This window comes from Pelodiscus sinensis, chromosome 14 (genome assembly GCF_052426305.1).
Source record: "Pelodiscus sinensis isolate ZL-2025 chromosome 14, ASM5242630v1, whole genome shotgun sequence".
Lineage (NCBI taxonomy): Eukaryota > Metazoa > Chordata > Testudines > Trionychidae > Pelodiscus > Pelodiscus sinensis.
Window position 1 is genome coordinate 24,433,945 of NC_143065.1, and position 24,061 is coordinate 24,458,005.

General features: G+C 41.3%; 1 protein-coding gene across 4 annotated transcripts in view; it reads right to left on the minus strand.

The window, feature by feature from the left end:
* Nucleotides 1-24,061, minus strand: part of SHC4 (SHC adaptor protein 4) — an 80,724-nt gene that overhangs the window by 8,745 nt on the left and 47,918 nt on the right. For all 4 annotated transcript variants that reach the window (XM_075897209.2, XM_075897210.2, XM_075897208.2 and 1 more), the window contains exons 3-8: nucleotides 22,160-22,223; nucleotides 20,737-20,856; nucleotides 17,896-17,949; nucleotides 11,422-11,473; nucleotides 8,957-9,083; nucleotides 1,420-1,597 (exon numbers count right to left, since the gene is read on the minus strand). In XM_075897209.2, coding sequence (XP_075753324.2) covers nucleotides 1,420-1,597; nucleotides 8,957-9,083; nucleotides 11,422-11,473; nucleotides 17,896-17,949; nucleotides 20,737-20,856; nucleotides 22,160-22,223 — 595 coding nt within the window. The remainder of the gene's footprint in view (nucleotides 1-1,419; nucleotides 1,598-8,956; nucleotides 9,084-11,421; nucleotides 11,474-17,895; nucleotides 17,950-20,736; nucleotides 20,857-22,159; nucleotides 22,224-24,061) is intronic.

Here is a 24,061-nt window from a genome sequence, read left to right on the forward strand (position 1 = left end):
TGCAACATCACAATTAGTTGCTAGGGAGATGACTATGATGTCACAAAAAGGAATCAAATGATTTCATCTGAGGAATATGCAGCAGGATTAGATTAACTCCTAAGCAAGGCAGATTCTGTTTTCATGCAAACATTTCTTGCAGTAAAAACAGGGAGATGGAATACAGATAACATAGTATGGGAGCAATATGGTCACAGTGTAATGTCTGACTGGCATTAAAGAATTTTCAAGATTGAAGGGAAGTACTGAGAAAACAACAACAAGCTGGCGTGGGGGTAGGGAGGATAAAGTTTCACACAGCAGTGAACTAGAGTTCAGTTAGATCTCCTGGGATTGTACTGTTCCTCCTCAATAAGCCTCTGCTGCAAAGACACAAACATAACTGAGAAATTGTTTCCTAGCCCCAGTCCTAGGTTTTGGAACACAGACTCAGAATTCTGCAGGAAGAGCCAGCAGGTGGTACCCACCTCCCTGCACTTGGAAATGCTAATCAGTACCATCTACAATCAGGGGAATGACCCCAGTAAGCTCTGAAATCTTCTGGTTTCACTCTCTGATTTTCTGAGTCCTGACTATGCCTAGGTTCAGGTTTCTCAATCCACTAAAGTCCCAGACACCTTTGGATAATTTGAAAGCATGCTGAATCTTGAAACACACTAGAATTATTGAAAACTGCATCACGTACATGCAGAAGGTAGTGCAGAATGACATTGTAGTCTGACCATGGTACTAGGGAGCTGGCTAAGGTGGGGGTATTAGATACTATATAAGAAAAAGCCCCAAACATTGGGACTGTTGCCCCATGTTCCCTCTAAGTTGCGTAGCAGCACAGCCTCAAAGCTGCTTGATGATTCCCACCCAGCCAGGGCTCAGGGCTCCATGCACGGAGCTGCCTGGTGGAGGGGGGGAGGAGGGCACTTCTCCCTCAGTGACAGCAGCAGCTCCCTGGTGTCAGCCAGGCAATGCAGTAGTGGTGGGACCAGGAGCCGCAAACCCTTTGCTGTATTTTTACTCGGGAGGGACGAGGAGGTAGGCTAGTCCCCAAGCCTCTTCCTCCCCAGGATCTGCCCCTTCTGGGGATGAAGCCAGCCCATGAACAATACCAAAATTCATTAAATGCCCCCTCTGCAAAAATTATTGCTCATCCCTGCCCTAGGTATTTGCCAAGACATTTAAACCTATGTCTTCCCCTCTCAACAAAGATGAAAGCTGCTTTCTCAGAAGCACTGTAAGGACAAATCAGTTAATGATGATAAAATGAGACTCAACTGTGTTCTAAGTGTTATTAAAAGACGCCTAAAACTCTCTTCCCCAGCCAAGCAGGATTTAGTGGTAGTTGTGTTCATATGAACTCTACCACAGTAAGTTGTTATCCCTTCCCCAGAATGGCAGGGAATAGTATGAAATAGACAGGCTTACCAAACCGTATTGCTTTTCACATTGTATGGGACAGTTTGCCCTTTGGTCCATTTGCACTTTCATTCGCATATCTAATAGTCCACCTGTAGGAGGCTCTTTTCCTGGAATTTCATTGTAATAGTCATGATCCTCTCTCTCCTGTATATTCCAAGCTGATCCATCAAGATTCATTACTTCACTGAAAAATGAACCACCACATGAAATGATCAAATGTGATCAAATGATTCTCAAGGTAAAGACATGTCATGAGTCGGTTTGCAACAAAATGGACAAACTAGCTATTCAAATGCTATTGTCCCTATCTTAAAAGCTGTCTGATTAAATCCTTTCACTCAGCTACTACTTTATTTTTTCAGCAATTGTGATATGTTATAATCATTTGGCAGGATGGCATAGATACTTCATTAACCTTGTGATAATCTGCATTCTCTAAGCTATGAAAATGATACAAGAGCCACTTTTGTCAACACTTTACCCTCAGAGGAGACACTGTTAGTTAATCTATTCACATTATAGACCGTGACTCCGGTTCCTTTTGCTTCTTATTTTGTCTTCATTAAGCAAGTGTGTGGGACTCATAAAGGAAAATTAAAACCTCATGTGACATTTGGACAGCCATTAGATAGGACTAGAATTGTTTCAGGAAATCAAATAAGGCTACAACAAACCAGTAGTCAAGAGTGGAATCTAGTCTAATTTTTTTAAAAAGCAAAATCAGCAGAACAAGACTCTTTCAGCTTGAAGCAAACACTAAAGGCTTGTCTACATGAACGGAAGAGTGCATTTTAGTGGGATGTGAATTCTAGTGTGCATGCATACTAATTTGTACAGGCCTTGCTGATGTACATTCAAAGTTCCCTAGTGTGTATTAACATTAACATTGTTTAAAATTAGACTATTAACGCGCACTAGTGAAATTTGAATGCGTGCCAGCAGAGTCTATATGGTCCAGTTAGAATTCACACCCTAATGAAGTGCTTTACCTCATTGTGTAGATAAGCCCTAACTGTGGCATGCTTTCCTGCATGCCTTGAACCAAGTAGTGGCTTCAATGTTCAGCTGATACACTGCGAAAGCTTTAGGTCAGTGTTTCTCAAACTGGGCTCTGCAGAGCCCCAGGGCTCCGCGAGACATCTCCAGGGGCTCCGTGAGGTTGACAAACTGGAAACATCGATAGGTACAACACATATAATCAGTGGAATGCTGGGGCTCCGCATACATTTTTACGCATGTAAATGGCTCCAGAGCCCAAAAAGTTTGAGAACCGCTGCTCTAGGTGTTTCCTGCACTATTTCTCACCTCCAAAAACATCATCACATTTGTAATCTTACTTCTCTGTTTAACAAAACAACAATTGGATAAAAGGCCAGAAGCAGGAAGGAAGGAGAGAAATCTGGAGTACCTGATTATGTGATACACAGATGTGTAGGAGAAGGAAAGAGCCTGAAGCAAGGGCCTGGTGCTTGAACCAAAGTAAGCAAAAGTTATACTATGAGTAAGAGACAGGTCCTGTCAAAAGCAGATGTTCACCTGCAAGTCAGTGTGTCTCAGTACTAGAACTGCTAGTCCTGCTAAAAGCATATGACATATGTAAATACATTCCACCAGGATAGTACAAGGACACCCTGTTGAGTACATGATAAAACAGTGTGAAACAACAAGAGTGAAAGCATAACAGTGAGTAGTGAATGCTTTGGAGGAAAATACAAGGGGAGGTACCAAGCATGTCATTACTGCATAAGATGATACGTAAGATGTGTATCATAGATTATCTCTGTCTATAAATGTGGGGTACCTTGACTTAACTCTTTGGCCAACCTAGGGGACAATTGTGAAATCAATACTATTGACTGAGCTGTGTCCATTGTCACGGGTACAAACGCATAGGGGTTCAGAGGCCACTTGGTTACTGACAACTATTAATATATGTAATTTGATAATAAACCTGACTTGTGTGCTTTCTATCTTATCTGAATCTGTGGTGTTTGGGGGCTCTCATGAAGTCTATTATGCTAGTTACCTGTGCAGAGCTGGCATGATGTACTGCGGGAGCATACAAAAATGCATGCAGATGGACATTTATCATCACTGACAGAGCAGAAGACCTGTCAGGACACCACAACATTGAATCCTGAATTTACTGTATCGCTGTCCTGACCTAGAAGCTGAAGTATTTGCTTATGTGATTCACTGTAGTTTGGAAGTCAGTGACTCATTCACACAGCACTATTGGAGGGAAGTCTGATGTCTGGGAACTGTTCTGATGGACTGACGGAGGACTGGACTAAATAACCTAATCAGCTATTTCAATTTATAATTTCTGTGTTTTACATATGATGTAACCTAGTGTGATTTCACAGGGAAGATCATCTTTGCCCCCTAAGGTAACAGGTTAGTATATCAATGTGGAGGGAGAAAAATACTCTGAATAACTAAAGTAAAATATAGATAAGGTGCTACTGTTGTTATTGTTATGGGTTGGGTTAAACCTCCCTGAAGCTGTGCGTAAACACGCTGCCTTTCTTCAGGATAATTGTAAAAAGCCACGAAACACCTGTATGGAATAGATAGCTGAAACTATAGGGACCTCTATCCAGACCAAAGCCACATTCAAGGCTGGAGTAGGAGCTAGTCTTGTGCCCAAGAGGAGTTCTGCTGTGATTTGATAAACTTGACTGGGGGATTGATTGTACCAAGGTGCTACGTTTGAGTATATGGGACATAAGCAATGGAAAACACAACAGAAATAGACACAGAGAAGGAGCAGAAAAGCTAAGAAGGCAGCAGAGGTTTTTGAGAGTGCGCTTAGGGTTTGAGTCCTCCTGTGTTCAACATGTGACATTAAATTATTAAACTACATCCATAAAGATCATTGTTGCTACCACTGTTATATTATTGAAACAAATCTTGTACAAAATATGGCATGTAAGATGTCCATGGAAAAGTTACAATGCACTGAATGTAATTATGCTATTTGTGTGCATGTATAATTTTTGTAGATGAAGTTAGGAGCATTAACTATATGGCTGTATTTATAAGGTGTTTGTATCTGGTAGCTCCAAAAAGGTATATAGCCTGCACATCTTGAAGGGACTGTTCGAGCTGAGTCAAAAGAATATGCAACTCCCAATGGAAGACACTTCCTACTCTGAATGGACTTTCCTGTGAACATGGTGTTTGGGCTATAAGTAATGCTACCTACTATGACTAAGCAGAATCATGTGTAACCCTTGATGTCAAAAAAGCAGACTGATGGCCAGGATCCTGTAGTAGGTTAATATGAGGGGGAAAGGAATCCAGAGGAGCTGGCTGTATTTTAAAGAAGCCTTATTGAGGGTACTGGAATAAAGAACTCCTATGTGCAGAAAGAATAGAAAATAAGGCAGGCACCAGCTTGGCTTAACAGAGAAATATTCAGTGAACTTGAACCCAAATAGCAGGTTAAAAAAGAGGAAACTGATGACTAGGCAGGAGTATAAAAATATAGCTCAAGCATGCAGGAGTATAATCAGGCAGGCCAAAGCACCATTGGAGTTGCAGCTAACAAGGGATGTGAAGAATAGCCATAAGAGTTTCTACAGATATATTAGCAACAAGAAGGTGGTCAGGGAAAGTGTGGGACTCTTACTAAATGGGGAAGGCAACCTTATAAGGGTATGTCTACACTACCCTCCTAGTTCGAACTAGGAGGGTAATGTATGCATACCGCACTTGCTAATGAAGCCCGGGATTTGAATTTCCCGGGCTTCATTAGCATAAGCGGGGAGCCGCCATTTTTAAATCCCCGCTGCTTCGAACCCCGTGTAGCGCGGCTACACGGGGCTCGAACTAGGTAGTTCGGACTAGGGTGCCTATTCCGAACTACCGGTACTCCTCGTTTCACGAGGAGTAACGGTAGTTCGGAATAGGACCCTAGTCCGAACTACCTAGTTCGAGCCCCGTGTAGCCGCGCTACACGGGGTTCGAAGCAGCGGGGATTTAAAAATGGCGGCTCCCCGCTTATGCTAATGAAGCCCGGGAAATTCAAATCCCGGGCTTCATTAGCAAGTGCGGTATGCATACATTACCCCGCTAGTTCGAACTAGCGGGGTAGTGTAGACATACCCTCAGAGATTATGTGGAAAAAACTGAAGTACACAATGCTTTTTTGCTTCTGTCTTCACAGACAAGGTTCAGATTGCTGCAAAAGACAGCACAGTATGGGGAAAAGGTGAGCAGCCCCCAGTGGTAAAAGAACAGGTTAAGGACTATTTAGAAAAGCTGGACATGCCAGATCTAATGCATCCAACGGTTCTGAGAGAGTTGGTTGTTGTGATTGCAGAACCAGTGGACATATCTTTGAAAACTCATCACAACTGGGGGAGGTCCCACACTATTGGAAAATGGCAAATATCGTCAAATATATATTTGACTCTTAACCAATTTTAAACTCTCACCTTTCTTTTTTATTTCTTTACAAACAAACCTTTAGAGTTTAGACATTAAGGCTATGTCTAGAGTACATCCCTTTTCTCGAAAAAGGGATGTAAATTAGACACTTCAAAATTGCAAATGAAGCCAGGATTTAAATTTCCCACATTCATTTGCATAATGGCGGCCACGTGTTTTTTCAAAATGGGGCTTTTCGATAAAAAAACGGCAGTTTAGTCTGGGATCTTTCAAAAATAAAACCCTTTTGAGAAAGCTCCTGTACTCCTCAAAAAAATGAGGGGTGTCTAATTTACATCCCTTTTTCGAGAAAAGGGATGTAGTCTAGACACAGCCTAAAGGAAAGGCACCAGCATGAGATCTGAATTATATTCAGGAAACCCTTGCCATTCATGAGCGATGCATGCCTGGCACCACTGTGAATGGTGAAATTCGTGAATACTGGGAGCTGTGGCTCCCAGCCCCCATGGTGTGCTCCCCATGGCTCCCAAATTAACAGCAGGGTCTGGAAGGTGCAGGGAACTCACTGGAGCTCTGGGCAGCCATGGGGAATTCACCACGAGGACTGGGAATTGTGCTGAGTTCCCCATGGCACCCCCCCACCCCAAGGCCAGGACAGAAGACCCCTGTGAATACGCAGAACTGCAAATAGCGATTCTGTGAATCAAGAGAGTCTCCTGTATTGATCTGAATGTGTGGTTGGTCCTTTGGGATCAGAAGAACTCTTTGTTTGATTAAACTGCTTTTAAGGGACCATTCACTATAAGTCTAGTATTTTGGTGATGATACAAGAACCAGAATCCCTAAGGAAACAGTTTTTCTGGCTTCTTGTTAGCTAGTGTAAGGAAACAAAAGTTTACTTTTGTTGGTGGTTCAGTATATCTTAAGGGGGAATAGCCACTAATTTTGGGATGTATCTGTCCTATTTCTCATCAGTTTGTCCTGAATTTGGTATTCTCAGTTGTGACCCAGAGGCACTGTTACACAAGGAAACAAAACTTTGTTCATTCTTTGAAAATAAATAGGACTGCATCAGAGAAATGCCTGGTTTTCTCGCCAGCTTGTCTTCCTAACTGAAACAGCTCACCAGACCTCAAATTTTCTCCAACAGCCTAGATTACAAAGCGGTAACGTTATTTAACATTTCTATTGAGATAGTACCTAACTGCCACAATCTGTCTGGGTCCCATTGTGCAAGATACTGTACAAAACATAATAAAAGGCAGTCCCAAGAGGGCAGTGTAACAAAAACAGCAGCATGTGTGTAATTCACAGCCATCCAGTAGCAGCAACCACAATTTGCCATCTGCCCAGTGGCTACCAGCTGGCAGTTTCCTTTACATGTTGAAGCAGAGGTGAGTTTTGAATAAGGAGCTGAAAGAAGATAAATTGATGGCTTTGTGGATTCACATTTTCCCACTCATGACAGAACATAAGAACAGCCGTACGGGGTCAGACCAAAGGTCCATCTAGCCCAGTATCCTATCTGCCGACAGTGGCCAGCACCAGGGAGAGTGGACCGAAGACAATGATCAAGCAATTTGTCTCCTGCCATCCCTCTCCAGCCTATGACAAACAGAGGCCAAGGACACCATTTTATCCCCTGGCTAATAGCCTTTTATGGACCTAACCTCCATGAAATTATCTAGCTTCTCTTTAAACTCTATTATAGTCCTAGCCTTCACAGCCTCCTCTAGCAAGGAGTTCCACAGGCAGCATGGGAGAAAGCATGTCAGTGCTTGTTAGAGATGCAAGTGACTGAGTCTGCAATCCTGAGCAGAGAAAAAGTGAGAGTTAACCCTACAATAAAGATCATGGGTTGGAGAGGGTGGCAGAGGGCTAACAGCAGAGGGCTTTGAGAGTAAGAACAAGACATCCATGTCTGATGCAATGGAAAGGAAGGATTCAGTTGAGAAACTTAAGAATGGGGGAAGGGAAACAAAGTCAGAGCAATATGCCAAGGCAATCATCTTCACAGCCATGTTTTAATAGACTTTAGGGGGACAAGGCTGCAGGTACCAAAGTCAGACAGAAGGATATTAGAGTAGTGAAAACAGGAGATGATTATGGGCCAGAGTCTTGGCAGCATGGGCAGAAAGAAAAGATTGGATTTTTGAGATGCGCAGAAAGAAGCAGCAAGATTTAGACGTGTCCTGTAACTGTGGGTTAAAGCAGAAGACTGAGCCAAAGATAAAGCCAAGATGACAGGCTTGAGCTACAAGGAGGATGGTTTTGTTGCTTAGCGTAATATGGCAAGGGGAGAGCACTTGGGGAAAGATCAGTTCTGGCCATGTTAGGTTTCTGTGAATGAGTGGCCATCTGCAAGAAGATGTCAAAAAAAAAAAAGGCTGAGATTTTACATGATTTCTCTGCTGTTTTGTCCAGGGCATATGGAAGGATGAACCTAAGTCTCTGCCAATTCCCCAACTACTGTATGGAATGAGCTTGTGCTTACACCTATGTGTCCACACCCAAAGTTTGCACAACCCTTAGAGAGGCATTCTTACTTGTCTTTACTCTCATATGCAGGCATGTACTCCCAGTAACAATCTATTGTTGATAATGTAGCCAAGAGCAGCACTCCAGGTACACCGTTTACACAATTCAAATTCCCAAGTTGCCCTTGTGTTTATTTCAGTATGTGAGACAGCTCTAAGTTATGCCAGGTAGAATTTCAGCTCCCAACCATGCCAGGATCAGGAGAGCAGAAAAGTGACTAAGAGTTACCTTTTCCCCTACCAGAGCTGCACTGAACATAAAATTGACACAGTTGAGAGTGGAGCTGGGCAAGCACGATATTTAGAGAATAGAACTTGCTTATTTATTTTACTCTGCCTTTATTTGGTAATGCTCAGTCAGCTCACTTGCATATTTTAAAATAAGTCTATTTGAAGAAAGGAGAATAAGGTGGACTTCAGTTCTCAGTTACACCTGTACAAATAGGAATGCACTAGAGTCAGAACTTGGCATGCTGCATATTGTGTGTATGGAGTGTTGTCATGCACCATGCATCTTGTTCAGAGGGTCAGGCCCTATGGCATAATATTCATCCTTAAAATTACAAGCAATAGGAAAGCAATATTTAGATTACTAGAAAACACAGACTGACCTTTCATTGGAAGTAATCAAAGTAGAAGGATTCTTCAAGTATTGCTTGAATCGAAGCTCAAAAGCCTGCCCTATGGTATTGATTACACTCTGAGCCATTCCATTGGGGCATTCCAATATATGGCATGCTACAAGGTGATGCAAAAATGTTTTTAAAATATTATTCTTTATTATTTGTAGTATCATAATGCTGAGGAGCCCGTATCATGGACCAGAGCCCCATGTGATTGGTGCTATATGAACACAGAACAAAACGACACTTCTATAAAACACCTTCCCTTCATTTATAAGAAAAAATTCAGAGAATGTTTTTATATCAATAAATCCAGAGACAAAGTATAGACTATCTAAGTAATTTGAAGAGACCATGGTGATTTAATTTTTGATGTGTTAAGAAAACTACCTTGGAGGCAGTGTTCCCTGTAAGCTGCACACTTGGGCATCCATCCTGGAGAAATTCAGGTGTGGCCTTGTGCCTACAGCCGGCAGTATATGCTTCTACTGGTGCTGCGCATCCACACATGCCTCAGTGCACATGACAAAATTTATTCCACTCATAGAAAAATTAGAGGGAACATTGCTTGGTGGTGTTTTAATTTTAATATAAATCTACAACTCTACATAAGACTCTAAACCTGTGTTTGTTTTCTGCCCCCTTTTTTTTTTAAACATCATCCCTCGGCTGTTTTCCTCTTATGGTGATTGCTGTGCGTCATCAAGAGCCAGATTTTCCAATATCATTCAGGTTCCTTTTATAACCAAACTTCCAAAATAAATGGCCAGATTTGCTGAAGACTTTAGCATGTTAGGGGTATACCGGGCACAGGGTCTTCTGAAAATTTGCCCCTTATTTCATGCTTAAAAGGAACAACTTTTTTAAAATCTGGCCCCAATTTTAGCTTTGATGCATTTAAAATCTTGCCTCAACTCCTGAAAATCTGGCTGTAGATCTCAAAAGCAGCAACTCTTTTACAGATCAATCATTAGATGGCACTGTGAGACCACTCTGGCTAGTACTGTACATCCTACACACAGAACAGCAGACCATACATGACTGCCGTAGCTGCTGCCAACCTGAGGCATAAAATTCAAGCCTCCATCTAAAGTCTGCTTCCCAAATGGTAATAATTCATTAGCACAGTAAAATCACAAGCACCATATAACTGATTTTACAGTGGTTTTTAATAGGTTACTGTATCCCTAACTGAATGCTCAATATTAAATGTGACTAAAACTACAAATGAATAGATTGTTGAAGTTCTGTAATTAACATTGTCATTTTCTCATGTATCAGAATAAGGATGACATAGCAACAAAATGGGAGTCATCAATATGAGCCCAACCTGTTCTGGAAAAGATTCTTTAGCATGAGTAGACATTTGAGTAGTCAGCTGCTCTACATACTCTGATCACATAGACTTAATAGTCACAAGTGTTGATGATACTCAGAACTTCCAGCTCTAAAAAACAGACTTCTCGCTACCTGAACTAAAGGGAAATTAGCTAGAATGGTGTCAGGGTTTTTATCTTCTGTAGGACAGCCACCAAAGTGACACATGCTCCTACATACACCTGAGCAAGTCTCACCAGTCAATCTGCTAGCAGGCGGATGTACAAATTAGATGCTAGTCAGTACACTGCAGAAGGAAACAGAATTACTCAGACCATCCCAGTCCCTCTTATCTAGTGTCACTGTCTGCTTTTGCACTGCCTGTGAGATGATCCTACATAGTTGTGCTAGTCAGGGTTTTGCTAATTGCAATGCTATTATGATCAGGGGGCTGTTTTTCTGAATCACATATTCTGTTGCTAGGAATGGTCAGTTCAAGTTGCTGGCTGGCTCCAAAATTTTACTGATGTGACCTGCAGTTTACTGTATAACTCTTCTCAACTAAGTAATGCAAAAGATGCAAGGATGATTTCCATGAATGAGGCAGAAGACTGGTATTTAAACAGACTAGGTGAAAATAAATGAATGCATCTGAATTGTATGGGCTATAATTCCATGAAGGGATTTGGGGAACATCATAAACTATGACGCACGATTATCACAACTTTTTCCTCTCCTTGAAACTTCATATGGAGCAGCTCAATCTGTAATGGTGCCAGCATTTAAGTTCCCTTCCTCAGTCTCAGCCAGCACAGAGGTTGTTTCCGAAATTCTACCAGAGTCAGCAGTCCTGCATCGGGCACTGGGAGTTGGCAGGATACAAGTGTCTTCTCATTCATGGCGTTTGGTAGCTAACAGGGTTTAAGTCACATGTGACAATTCTCATTTTGTTGCATGAATAACAACAGTTTAGAGCTGCAGTCTAGACACCATCACCCCATTGACTACATAGTGGAATTATAGAGTACTGAAACCAACAGAAAATTAAGCTGTTCCATATCACAGGGCACACTAAAGCTCACAATTTCGCACTAGATATAGTACAAAATACACATTTTAATCTGAAAATTCCATACCTCGCTGATTAACAGGATCTTTAGCTACATATGCAACATAGTCAGTTGTATCCTAAAAAGAACAAAACAAATGTCTTTCAAGTGAATCATTAAAGCACCCATTGTCAGCAAAACAGTGTAAATGAGTACAGAAAGATAAATTCAAGTACTTGCTTTAGCTTCAGAAATGCTACTTAGATGTTTAGGAAAAGCAGGAAGAGTAATTTGTTGTGCTAATTTTTTCCCTCTGCAATAACTACAGGACTCTCATTTGTTTTACTGTGTATTAAATAAGTTATATTCTGCATTCTCGATTCTGGCATAGAAGCAGCAGTCATTCAAATGATGTTCAGTCAATGGACAAAATTGTCCTCTTCAATTATTATGCAGAGTTCTAAAACATATGAGATCTAATCCAGGAGAGCCGAGTGCCCTCTGCTTCAGTGGAAGTCAGTTTGCTCACTTACCTATGGAAATTTAAGAGCAGAATATAAACTAGTGAGCCCCAAGCACTGCAGGGGACAGCATTTTGCCCATTATACAGATTTTTTTTTAAAAGATCGCCTCAAATAAGAATTAAAATAGGGAATTCAGTGGCCAGCAATCTGATCTCTCTTACATCCCTATGTAAGTCCCAGGTAACTCCACTGAAGTCAAATAGAGTTAGTCTGGATTAACATTGGTGTCATTGAAATCAGAACACAGGCAGAAGTATTTAGTCTGTTCCATACTCTGGGCATGACTACAGGTTGAACCTCTCTAGTCCAGTACCTTTCGGACCTGATCGGTGCTGAACCAGAGCATTTGCCAAACCCCAGGAAGTCAATATTCTCTAGCAGCATTACCAACACTTTCACGGCTTACTAGGCTCTTAGAAGTTATCTAGGAGTAAATTAGACTAAACAGCACAAAACACTGAGAGCCAGGATTGGGGGCTGTAAACAACCTTTCTGGGACCATGGGAAACTTGGCCACAACCATGACAAGTGGATATCAGGCTAACTAAAAGCATGCCAGACCATGGATGTTGCTGGACCAGACTATGCCAGTCTAGAGAGGTTCAATCTGTAGTACTGACTCATCATTTTTGAGTAAAAAGCCAGGCAAAAATAAAGTATGTAGAGAAGATTCAAAAGCAAAAGAGCCAGTTGATAATTCAGTGTTACATTAAAATGGTGATTTAATGAATAACATTATTTTAATAATTAAAGATGCATTTTGTTATCTTGGATCTTTATAGCAGGGGTAGAGGGAATGTAATTTGCAGTTCAAAATCATGGCTCTCTACAGAAGATGCAATCAACTGGCAGGTAAGTAATAGTCCCTGTTTATAATGCCACAAGAATAATCATTCAATATTACTTAATCATTCATGAAAGAAGTGGATCTTGGGGCCAGCATAACTTGTCTGTGTTTTATAAAGCACCCAAAATAACTATTGTAGACACAAATTAAGCCAACATTTTCTTATAAATAAATTTTGTTCTCAGTTTCCTCCATTTCATTAATTTCTCTCTCAGATTGTTAAAAGCTCAGACATATTCTGAGTATATTTTCAATATAAATTAGATGTGCAATCACAGTTAGCAATAAAATACAAAAATACCAGGTGATTTTTTTTTATACAAGCTTTTTATAAAAGTTTACACACATATGAATGATTTAACTCAGTACTGAAATGCAGCCACCTCTGGAGTAGGACATAGCTGCTATTTCACAGTGCATAACAACATTACATAGTTTAGATGCCTACTCCTGCAAGCTGCTTAATACCTTCTGACATAGTGGTAAGCATCTTGCAGGATTGGGCTCTGGGACAGGAAGTGAGGAATACAATATCCATTTGAAATTGTAGTAAAAAAATTGGCTTAAATACCTGAAATGGCATCTTGGCCGCTAGGATTCACACTTTTATGTCAAGTACCACTAGTGATCTTATGTGGACTGGACATCCATTTGACACCTCATGCAAATTGCTCTGGTTCACACAACTTTGTGCCTCTCATCCATGCTGTAACATTCCTTCAGTTCTGACTGACACCACATCTATACTACAGACACTACAGTGGCAGAGCTACAGTGCCATAACTATGTTTAAGCAAAATGCAGGACAATGTAGCACTTTAAAGACTAACAAGATGGTTTATTAGATGATGAGCTTTCGTGGGCCAGACCCACTTCCTCAGATCAAAGTGGGTCTGGCCCACGAAAGCTCATCATCTAATAAACCATCTTGTTAGTCTTTAAAGTGCTACATTGTCCTGCATTTTGCTTCAACTACCCCAGACTAACACGGCTACATTTCTATCACTATAACTATGTTTCTGTAGCACCATCTAGTGTAGAAATTCTCCTCAGCCATGGAAGAGGATTTTTCATTGTTTTAGGAACTTTATCTCTACAAACAGCAGCAGCTAAATCAACAGAAGAATTCTTCCATCAGCCTAGCTCCATCTACACCAGGAGTTGGGTTGGCATAGCTACAGTGCTTAGGGGTGTGGATTTTTCACTCCCTTGAGAGCACTGTAGGTATGTTATCCTAACTTTTAAGTGCAGACCAGGCCTTAGAGGGATCTACTGAATCACTAGCAACACTTTCTACAGTACCATCCATAGGTATTCATTAGAGCTCTTCCCTCCAAATACTGACAACAGCCACCACTATTTATACTGTGAGATCTGATGACTTCCCAGCATAATAAGATGACCATAGGAATTCTGCTTCAAATTTGTTGAAGAACTGAAATTGTATCCCAATATTTTCACATGGAAAAAGTGAGGCAAAACGAAGAGAAACTGTATTTAGAGATCTAAAACTTACTATAAAGCACACACTATCTAGATAATCTAAAACCAGTTTTTGAAAGTTAAACTATGAAGAAAAAGTGGTTACACTTCTAGTGTAATTTAGTTAAAAAATAGTGCCCCACCCCTAAATCCACTCAAGATTCCTTAATCAATGAACAAAAAAGGATAAATCAGTTCCTAAATCAGGTATCATATTATTCCATGCATTATTCCATTTGAATTCAGGCAGCATGGGCAAAAAACTACCATCCAGCATATCCTCTATGGGACCCTTTCCAATAGGCAAAGAATTTCCATGTTACAGCCAAGTAAAGTAACTGCTGATGTTATGTATCAGAGGGGTAGCCGTGTTAGTCTGAATCTGCAAAAGCGACGAGGAGTCCTGTGGCACCTTATAGACTAACTGAAGTGTAGGAGCATAAGCTTTCGTGGGCAAAGACCCACTTCGTCAGATGCATGTAGTGGAAATTTCCAGAGGCAGGAATAAATATGCAGGCCAGGATCAGGCTGGAGATGACCAGGTGGATCCAATCAAGGAGGATGAGGCCCACTTCTAGCAGCTGATCTGGAGGTGTGAATTCCAAGAGAGGAGAAGCTGCTTTTGTAGTTAGCGAGCCATTCACAGTCTTTGTTTAATCCAGAGTTGATTGTGTCAATCTTAAAGATGAACTGTAGCTCAGCAGTTTCTCTTTGAAGTCTGGTCCTGAAGTTTTTTTGCTGCAGGATGGCTACTTTTAGATCTGCAATTGTGTGTCCAGGAAGATTGAAGTGTTCCCCTACAGGTTTTTGTATGTTGCCATTCCTAATATCAGATTTGTGTCCATTGATTCTTTTACGTAGGGACTGTCCTGTTTGGCCGATGTATATAGCAGTGGGGCATTGTTGGCACATGATGGCATATATTACATTGGTGGATGTGCAGGAGAATGTACCAGTGACAGTATGGCTGATCTGGTTAGGTCCTGTGATGGTGTTGCTGGTGTATATATGTGGGCAGAGTTGGCACCGAGGTTTGTTGCAAGGATTGGTTCCTGAGTTCGAGTTATTATGGTGCGGTGTGTAGTTGCTGGTGAGAATATGCTTCAGGTTGGCGGGTTGTCTGTGGGCAAGGACCGGCCTACCTCCCAAGGCCTGTGAAAGCGAGGGATCATTGTCCAGGATGGGTTGAAGATCACTAATGATGCGTTGGAGAGGTTTTAGCTGGGGACTGTAGGTGATGGCCAGTGGTGTTCTGTTGGTTTCTTTCTTGGGCTTGTCCCGTAGCAGGAGGCTTCTGGGTACACGTCTGGCTCTGTCAATCTGTCTCCTCACTTCCTCGTGTGGGTATTGCAGTTTACAGAATGCTTGTTGAAGATCTTGTAGGTGTAGGTCTCTGTCTGAGGGGTTGGAGCATATGCGGTTGTACCTCAGTGCTTGGCTGTAAACAATGGATCGTGTGGTGTATCCGGGGTGGAAACTGGAGGCATGCAGGTAAGTATAGCGGTTGGTAGGTTTTCGGTATAGGGTGGTATTGATATGACCGTCATTTATTTGTATCGTGGTGTCCAGGAAATGGACCTCCCGTGTCGATTGGTCCATGCTGAGGTTGATGGTGGGGTGGAAGCTGTTGAAATCATGGTGAAATTCTTCCAGAGTCTCCTTCCCATGGGTCCAGATGATGAAGATGTCATCGATGTAGCGTAGGTAGAGAAGGGGTGTAAGTGGACGAGAGCTGAGGAAGCGTTGTTCCAGGTCAGCCATAAAAATGTTGGCGTATTGTGGGGCCATGCGGGTGCCCATAGCAGTGCCACTGGTCTGGAGGTATATGTTGTCACCAAATCTGAAATAGTTGTGTGTGAGGATAAATTCACAGAGTTCAGCCACCAGTTGTGCTGTAGCATCATCAGGAATACTGTTCCTGACAGCTTGTACTCCATCTGCATGTGGGATGTTTGTGTAGAGAGCCTCTACATCCATGGTGGCTAGGATGGTGTTTTCTGGAAGATCACCTATGCATTGTAGTTTTCTCAGGAAATCAGTAGTGTCACGAAGGTAACTGGGAGTGCTGGTGGCGTAGGGTCTGAGCAGAGAGTCCACATAGCCAGACAGTCCTTCAGTAAGAGTGCCAATGCCCGAGATGATGGGGCGTCCGGGATTTCCAGGTTTGTGGATCTTGGGTAATAGATAGAACAACCCTGGTCGGGGCTCTGAAGGTGTGTCGATTTGTTCCTGTGTTTGTTTAGGGAGTGTCCTGAGCAGATGGTGCAGTTTCTTAGTATATTCCTTAGTGGGATCTGAGGAAAGTGGCCTGTAGAATTTGGTATTGGAGAGCAGATGTTATTGGTATTGCTGATGTTATGATTCAGAGTGGATTTCAGTGAGCCGTGAATCAGAAATCAATGTATTTCTATTAAAATCAGCAACATTTGGATCTGGAGCTGAACTATCCTTTAACGTAAGGGTAATTTCAAAAGAAGGTTTTTCTTTCTAAATAACCGCATTAGACAGCGTTTCTTTTTTCGAAATAGGGTATTTCGAAATAGCGCCCAGATGCGATTATGCAAATGAAGCACGGGAAATTCAAATCCACGCTTCATTTGCAATTTCGCTCAGCTGCATTTGCATTCCTCTCTCGAAATGAGGAATGCAGTGTAGATATACCCTTAGGATTTAGGTCTTTGGATCAGTTCTGTCTCTAATGATTTGAAGAACTTCAGAACAAAGACTCTTGGACCAAAGAATGTCCCTACCTCCCTGTTCAGAGAATTCCCCCTTTCCTCCCCTCCCCCCTTAAGTTGCACAGATATCCCAATTTTGCCAATTGCAGGGTATTTTGCACCTTACTCTAAGGCCTGTGATGCTTGTCACAGTTGGTGACAGGTATCCGGACAGGACAGGCCACAAATCTGATCCAATTTGGCAATCTCTATGTTCATAACATTCCCATTTCTAGGTCTCCCAATCAGGACAGGGAGACCATAGCTGCTGGCTTCACAGACCCCTAAAGGCAACCTTTGAAATTATTTTTAAGACAGAGAAAAAAGATAAAGACATTGTAACCTCTCCTGTTGGCTAGCCCAGTGTGAGGTTATTCAGCATAGGGGAAGCCTTGTGACTTCTTACACCACTGTGGGAGGCTAGGCCTGAGGCTGCTTGGTGTGCTCTGTGTTGTGTATTGTGTATGTGTGAGTGCACCTCAGACCAGACCCACTCAGACAGATCACCAGGAACAGGCTTTATTCTGTAAGAAACATAGAACAGGAAAACAGTTCAGCAGCCCCTTCTCTCAGCATGCAGCCTGTGTGCTGCTTCTAGCGCAGTCTTTGCTGAGACCCTGATGGGGGCAGAGGGCACATCCTGGCAAGAATCAGGAAGTTCTCCCAACATGCCGCAGTTTGTAGTCCACAACTTGTAGTTCCCTGGGTTGCTGCTAAAACACACTGGACCTTGGTCTACACCATATTAAGTGTCCTATATATATAGCAAGTCTACAAAAGAGCCCAGAATAGCATTTAAGAGTCCAAAATCTCCATCCTAACTTCTAACCACTTTCCTTGTTCAATGTGCTATGACTCAGAAATGTTAAGTACTGGGTAAATACAATTTAACTGGAGATAGGAGGGGATGAAGTAGAGTAATTGCAGGTATTTTTAGTCTTGTAATTAATCCTTATGCTTACAGAAATATATCTTATAAATCTGTACTTACTGGATCACCTCCAGAGGCAAATGAGATGGAGTGCATGTGGTGGTTTGCAATAATCTGAAAAACACAACCAGCCAGTTAGGAGTGGCCATATTCTGTATATATAGAGAATACCAGCTAATAACCACACAGAGAAAGTAATCTAGGGCTCAGTTAGTGAAAACCTAATCCAATCAAATGCACATCATGAAATTTTCCTGTGAAGGAGCTTGAAGTTGGGAATACACCCAGAAATGTCAGAGTCACATACAGTGCAATACAAGCTTTGACTTCTTCATCCCCAGCAACCATTAGGGATTTTTCAAAATGAATTCAGTTATTGGTTTTTAAATTATTAATAAGAAGCTATAAGCATTGGGCTTGGATATTAGGAACATGGCCATATAAAGAGAGAGAGAGGTGGATTTATAAATTTGTGATTAAAAGCCAAATAAGTTCAGTTAAATGTCACTGACAGTGATCCATAAAAACACACAAGAAGTCATCTGATGGAAGAATATTTTCATGATCAGGGCTTTCTGGTGTTTGTGGTCTGGTGATATTCACTCTGCACTCGATTATAATTCATTTATTTGTCATGAATCTCTCTAGCTGGATCAGGCATCAGTTTTTCATAGGTTTATGCATTACCTCTCATGCATTGAACACACAGTTCTTTATTTGAACCAACTGCAATTGATTAAGCCAGCAGGCAAATAGTGAAATGTGCTGGAAATGAACTAACTGAATACACTGGATTTTCAATTTACCAAGGTCCAGCAAGTAGGGGCTCAAAAGAACAGCAAGAGAGTGCCCTGAATACCCAGACTTCAAATGAACTGAGAAAGCATTAGTACATTTGGCACCAGATTCTTTAGCTGGGATTTGGTTCTTTTACACCCCTGAATGCTACAGTTTCCCTGGGGTAAAGAGAACTCGCCTGGTGCTTCTAGGTCACAGCCATGCCCTGCATCGCTGCCTCTTCCAGGGCAGGAGGTGTTAAGTGGGGGGGTGGGGAGGTGTGTGCTGGAAGTTTGATCTGCCCATGACTATCTTTCACTGGCACAGGGTCTACTGAAGATGCTTTGGCAATAGAATAACTTAGAGCTGGCCTGGCAGCAGCTCAACATTGTGTGAGAATCAGGGCTGGTCCACAGAATCAGGGAGTGAGAACCTAGCTCCCAAATGTCAACTATTCAGTGAAGAAGAAATCCCAGCCCTGCACTAGCAAATACTAACACAGCTGTAACCAGTACAGAAGGTTAAGCACAACTAAAGTGGTCATCTTAGGGAGAGGTGTTGCTTCTGTGTTCCAAGAATACAATCATGTCACAGCGCTCAGTCAGACCTCAATCCTCAGGCAAATATCCTGGAGAATCAGCAAATGCTTGTGATAAGTAACTGACAATAAACACACATTAGTTCAGCCTTAAACTAGCTTTGGACAGGCTAAGGGCTGCTCTAAGTTTTGCTAACTGCCTGTAGCCCCAAATTTGAGGCCATTCTGGCAGCTGAGGATCACTGAGTTTAGGCCAGTAGTATGACCCATTATTGTTATTAAATATTTATTTTTGATAGTTGTGATGGGGTGAATCATAGAAGTTCCCTTAGGGTGGTTCTCTGGTGTGCTGATCTTGCCGCTAATGCCTGCCTTCCTCTGTGCTTTCTTTTATACAGAGAAAGCTTATACGGTCTGCCCACTTTCTCAGTGAAAGAGAGATATGCATATTGGCCACTCTCCACCAGGTAACAGTTATTAACACTGGGCCTGATACTAAGCAAAAGTGTTTTCATTAAGTATAAAAAGTAGGATTTAAGTGGTTTCAAATGAAAATAGTCAGATCAAAGTATGTTACTAAATTAAAATAAACAAAAACACTTAGCTAGTTCTAATCCAGTAAGAAACTTGATACATGCAAATTCTTACCATACACAGCTGTTCTTGCCTCAGATAAAAGCTTGAAATCAGAGCTGATCTTTTACTCTGACTTGGGTCTACAGCTTCTTCAGTATCATCATAGGGTGTGCCAGGCAGTTTTAAAAACCAGCTGAAGACAAAAGCTGATTTCTTCCTATTGATTAAATAGACTGTCCCCTGGGACAGGAATCCTTCATTCCACACTCCCCATTCCCATGGAAAAATACCAGACTTGAGATGGATTCTAGTACCAGGTGGCATGGTCACATGTCTTTCTAGGACCAATCACAGTTTGGGCTTATAGGACAAACAAGATCATTCATAAGTCATTGGTCTGAGTGCTGAGTCTTTAAGTACCAGAGCACCAGTAAAAGGCTCCTACTAACACATTTAAAACTACAAACAGATCCACACTTCATATTTCTAACTTCACATACAAGAATGACACATGCTCAAAACAGGACTACAGATTTAGCAGACTGTAAAACTGATGTTACATGACCTGTTTTACACAAAGCCTCTTCAAGTTATGCACATTCATATCAATAAGCCAATTTACATAAAGTCTGGGAGAGCCATGACGATAGTGATAAGAGACTGCAGTCTGCACTGCAGCCCTATTAGGCACCGTACAAATGAAGAGGCAGAGGTACACAAAGAGACACTGTTTGTCCAGTGCTTAGGGATGCTTCCAGATAAAAGACACTCTTATAAGCACAAAGTACATGCGACAAATGTCAAATTTCTCTACAGCTCTTCCCCTTTAAATTGCGAGGCCAAGTCTGGCTAATTTTAACAAGGCTTACAACTAAACCTGAGTAGTTTTGCTTTCCCTCTCAAGCACCTGTTTGTGTTAAAACCACAGCTATCTGCATCTCAAAGTAGAAGAAAATATTAACGTATATGGAAGGATCTCTTTGAAAATAACTGTTTTGTAAATATCCTACCTGCTGGTTATCAACGTTCATCAAAGTAAGGCTGCTCATGGAGATGATCAGTTTTATATTCATGCCAGAAAACTGAAGGTTACTTTTGCCAAGCACAGAAGACAGAAATTTAACTGGAGGCTATAAAAACAAAAACAAACAAACATACTGTAAACTTCGTTTACCACAGACAGCCTGATACCAGCGGTGAACAGACTTTATAACGTACAGTTATTTCCAGAATCTGTACAAAAGAAAGACACAGATGATAGTAAGATATTGATCACACTCAGATGGGGCTTAAGAAATACAGGCTATAACTAAGATTTTTCAATATCTGTATGTAACATTCCTATATGTTAATAATGATTAACTAAAAACATTAAAAAACAAAACACCAAAAAGCTATGTTTGTAAAAGACAGAGCTGAATGAATAATTTATCCATTTAATTCTGCTTCTTTTCTTGGGGACTGTATGTCAATGAGGAAATTCTTCAATGTATTTGTTTCCGAGGTTACAGCAAGAAAGTGGTCAGTGAGGGAATGTCTGCACTAGGATATTTCAAAATAGTTCAATTCAATGTAACTCCTGATTTTACAAAATCGAAATAGCGGGTCCCCACTACGAAGAAGCCTCAAAATTAGTCTGAGGCAGGCACTGCTAATGTAGATGCACTGCCTCGACTTAGAACCCCAGGAAGCACTGGGGAGTAATTTGTTCAAATTATTTTGGGGAGTAGTTATTTCGAAATAGCAGCATCAGCACCGGAGTGTCCACACTAACACTATTTCAAAATAACTATTTTGAAATTAGCGTTATTCCCGGAAGAAAGCAGGACGACAGATTTAAAAATAAGTGGCTTGGTAGTGTGGATGCTCTGCTTATAAATTTGACCAAAGGGGGGTTATTTTGAAATAACGCCCTAGCTTAGACCAGAGCTGAGAGTTATCCTTATGGCACTCCATAGCTCTTGGTAGAAATCTACAACCTCTAATCATCAAAGAAGCATAAGATCACTGAATCAATGAACAATGGAGATTACTGGCCACTCTCATTCTGGTAGTTTTCAAGCTTTTAATCTAAAGAAGATCATCAATGAAAAGCCCCAATTAATGCAATCTCTTTCACAATCAAATACCCTGCTTGGTTTTTCAACCAAAACCTGGTTGTGGCAAAGCAGAGACTTGGGATATCTGAGTGTGAATAGAAAAGTCAAGCAAGGTATTTACTTTTATGGGCTCTAAGACAGAGTACTGATTAGAGCTCATCAAATAACAAGTAGTTTTAAATGGTGTATTATAAATACATTTTTGTATTTATAATATGTAATTGAACTGAACTTGCATAAATTCCATGGTGGGCTGAATCCTGCTAGGGAATCATCTAACTCATAAAAAGCAAATATAAAAATGGAAAACGGGACCTGCTAATGCAATATTTACCTTCCGCTTTTTTATAGCTCCATTTGTTCCTGACACAGCTTCGCACAGTCGGCTTATTGCTTCCCTGCAGGATAGAAAAGACAGTACATACTATTGACCACTTAACAGCATCCGCTACAAAAAGGTCAGGAGACTGGTGATTTATAATTAGAGTTCCACCCTTAAACACATAAGGCTTCTAGCAGATATTTTCATTTGTTTTTACTGTGTACAGTACATGGTGAACATTTTGTAGGAGTAGTAATTGTCTGACTAGATTCCAAAATTGTCTCAAAATGCTACACTCCCAAATCTGATGGCAGGCTAACTAGTTTGGGTGTATGCTCTATTTTTCCACAGCCAAACTCAAACAGGGCAACTTCTACACTAAAAATGGTGTAGTCCTTTTCTAGGAATGGTGGCATTAATATAGTGCAACCACTATTTTCAGTAGTGCTAGATCTGTTTAAGAAAGAAACAGCTCTCTGTAAAATGTCAGATGAGCCCATCTCTTTTTAAGAACAATGTATATGAGTTGTGAAATTGGAATGCAGATTAGGTTGGATCTTGGGTGTTGATGGGGTGCACTGTGGAGGGGCAAATCCAGAACTCTGTTTCTACTTGCTCTCTCTCAAGGTTTTATAGCTCTGGGTCTCTCGGTTCAGATTTCTTTGTCTAATAGGAATTTCTCATGGCAAACCTCTTTTTCTCACTTTCAAGTATTCACTTTAGGCACTTCCCATTTATGTTAGCAGGAGGGAAGGGTATAAGTGATAAACCACTTACAGTGCTTGCTGACCTACATCAAAGACAGATAAATGACACACACCATAGACCAAAGTGGTGTGCTATATTTATTTTCTACACTTCAACAAAGATTTCTGATTTAAAGTCACTCCAGTTATCACTTTTAACATGCAATGTAGCATTCAATCATCCTGACCCAGTATGGCACAGTTGCTGTGCAAAATAATGCATCTTTGTTGAAGGTCATTAACTTCTCACTTACTGATGGTTAATATTTTGGAGCCAAAGAGGTGGGATGGGTGGGGGGAGAAATCTACTACAATGAGAGGTATTCAGCTCAAGCACATCTTACTTTATTAACCTTTCACCTGTGGACTCTTTAGATAGCATGAATATGACAAAATGTCTGATGTTTAGAGACTGAGAGCTAACATTCCATAATCAAATGTGATCCCCTTGTCTTGGTAAACAAGGAAGATCACATATGAATACAGCCACTTAGCTGTAAAAGGGTCTAATCCTGTGAAATGCTGAGTGCCCTCTGCTCTCATCAACTTCCTGGGACTTAAGGGTGCCAGGTACGTTGTGGGAGGTGTTTAGCTTCTTGCAGGACTGGACTCAGTTACTTCCATCTCCAGGGGTACGTCTACATAGCAGGGCTAAGGTCGAATTAAGCGACGCAACTTGAGCTACATCAATTGCATAGCTGAAGTCAAAATAGCTTAATTCGGCTTTGGGTGCTGTCCACACAGCTGGAAGTTGAAGGAAGAACCCTCTTCTTTTGACTTCCCTTACTCCTCGTGAAATGAGGGTTACCATGAGTCTGAGTAAGAAGTCCTCCAGTTCGACATTATTTCGAAATAATGGCTTGCAGTGTAGACACGCACTTTGTTATTTTGGAATAATGTCAGCTATTCTAAAATAATGCTGCTGTGTAGACATAGCCCATCTGACCTCTGGCATTTGGGTCACAGGGGAAAGATGAGCTGTCACTCAAGAACGTTATAAATTAAAGATGTATGGTTCAGAGCCTTTTTTTCAAATAGCATCGTGGACATCTAAATGCAGAGGAGTAATGTGCAGAGCAAGGAAGCTAAAGCCACCTAGAATTGCTTGTTCTAATTCCTGCCAAATCCATCTACTGTGCTTTGTCATCTTCTGTACATGACTATTTTA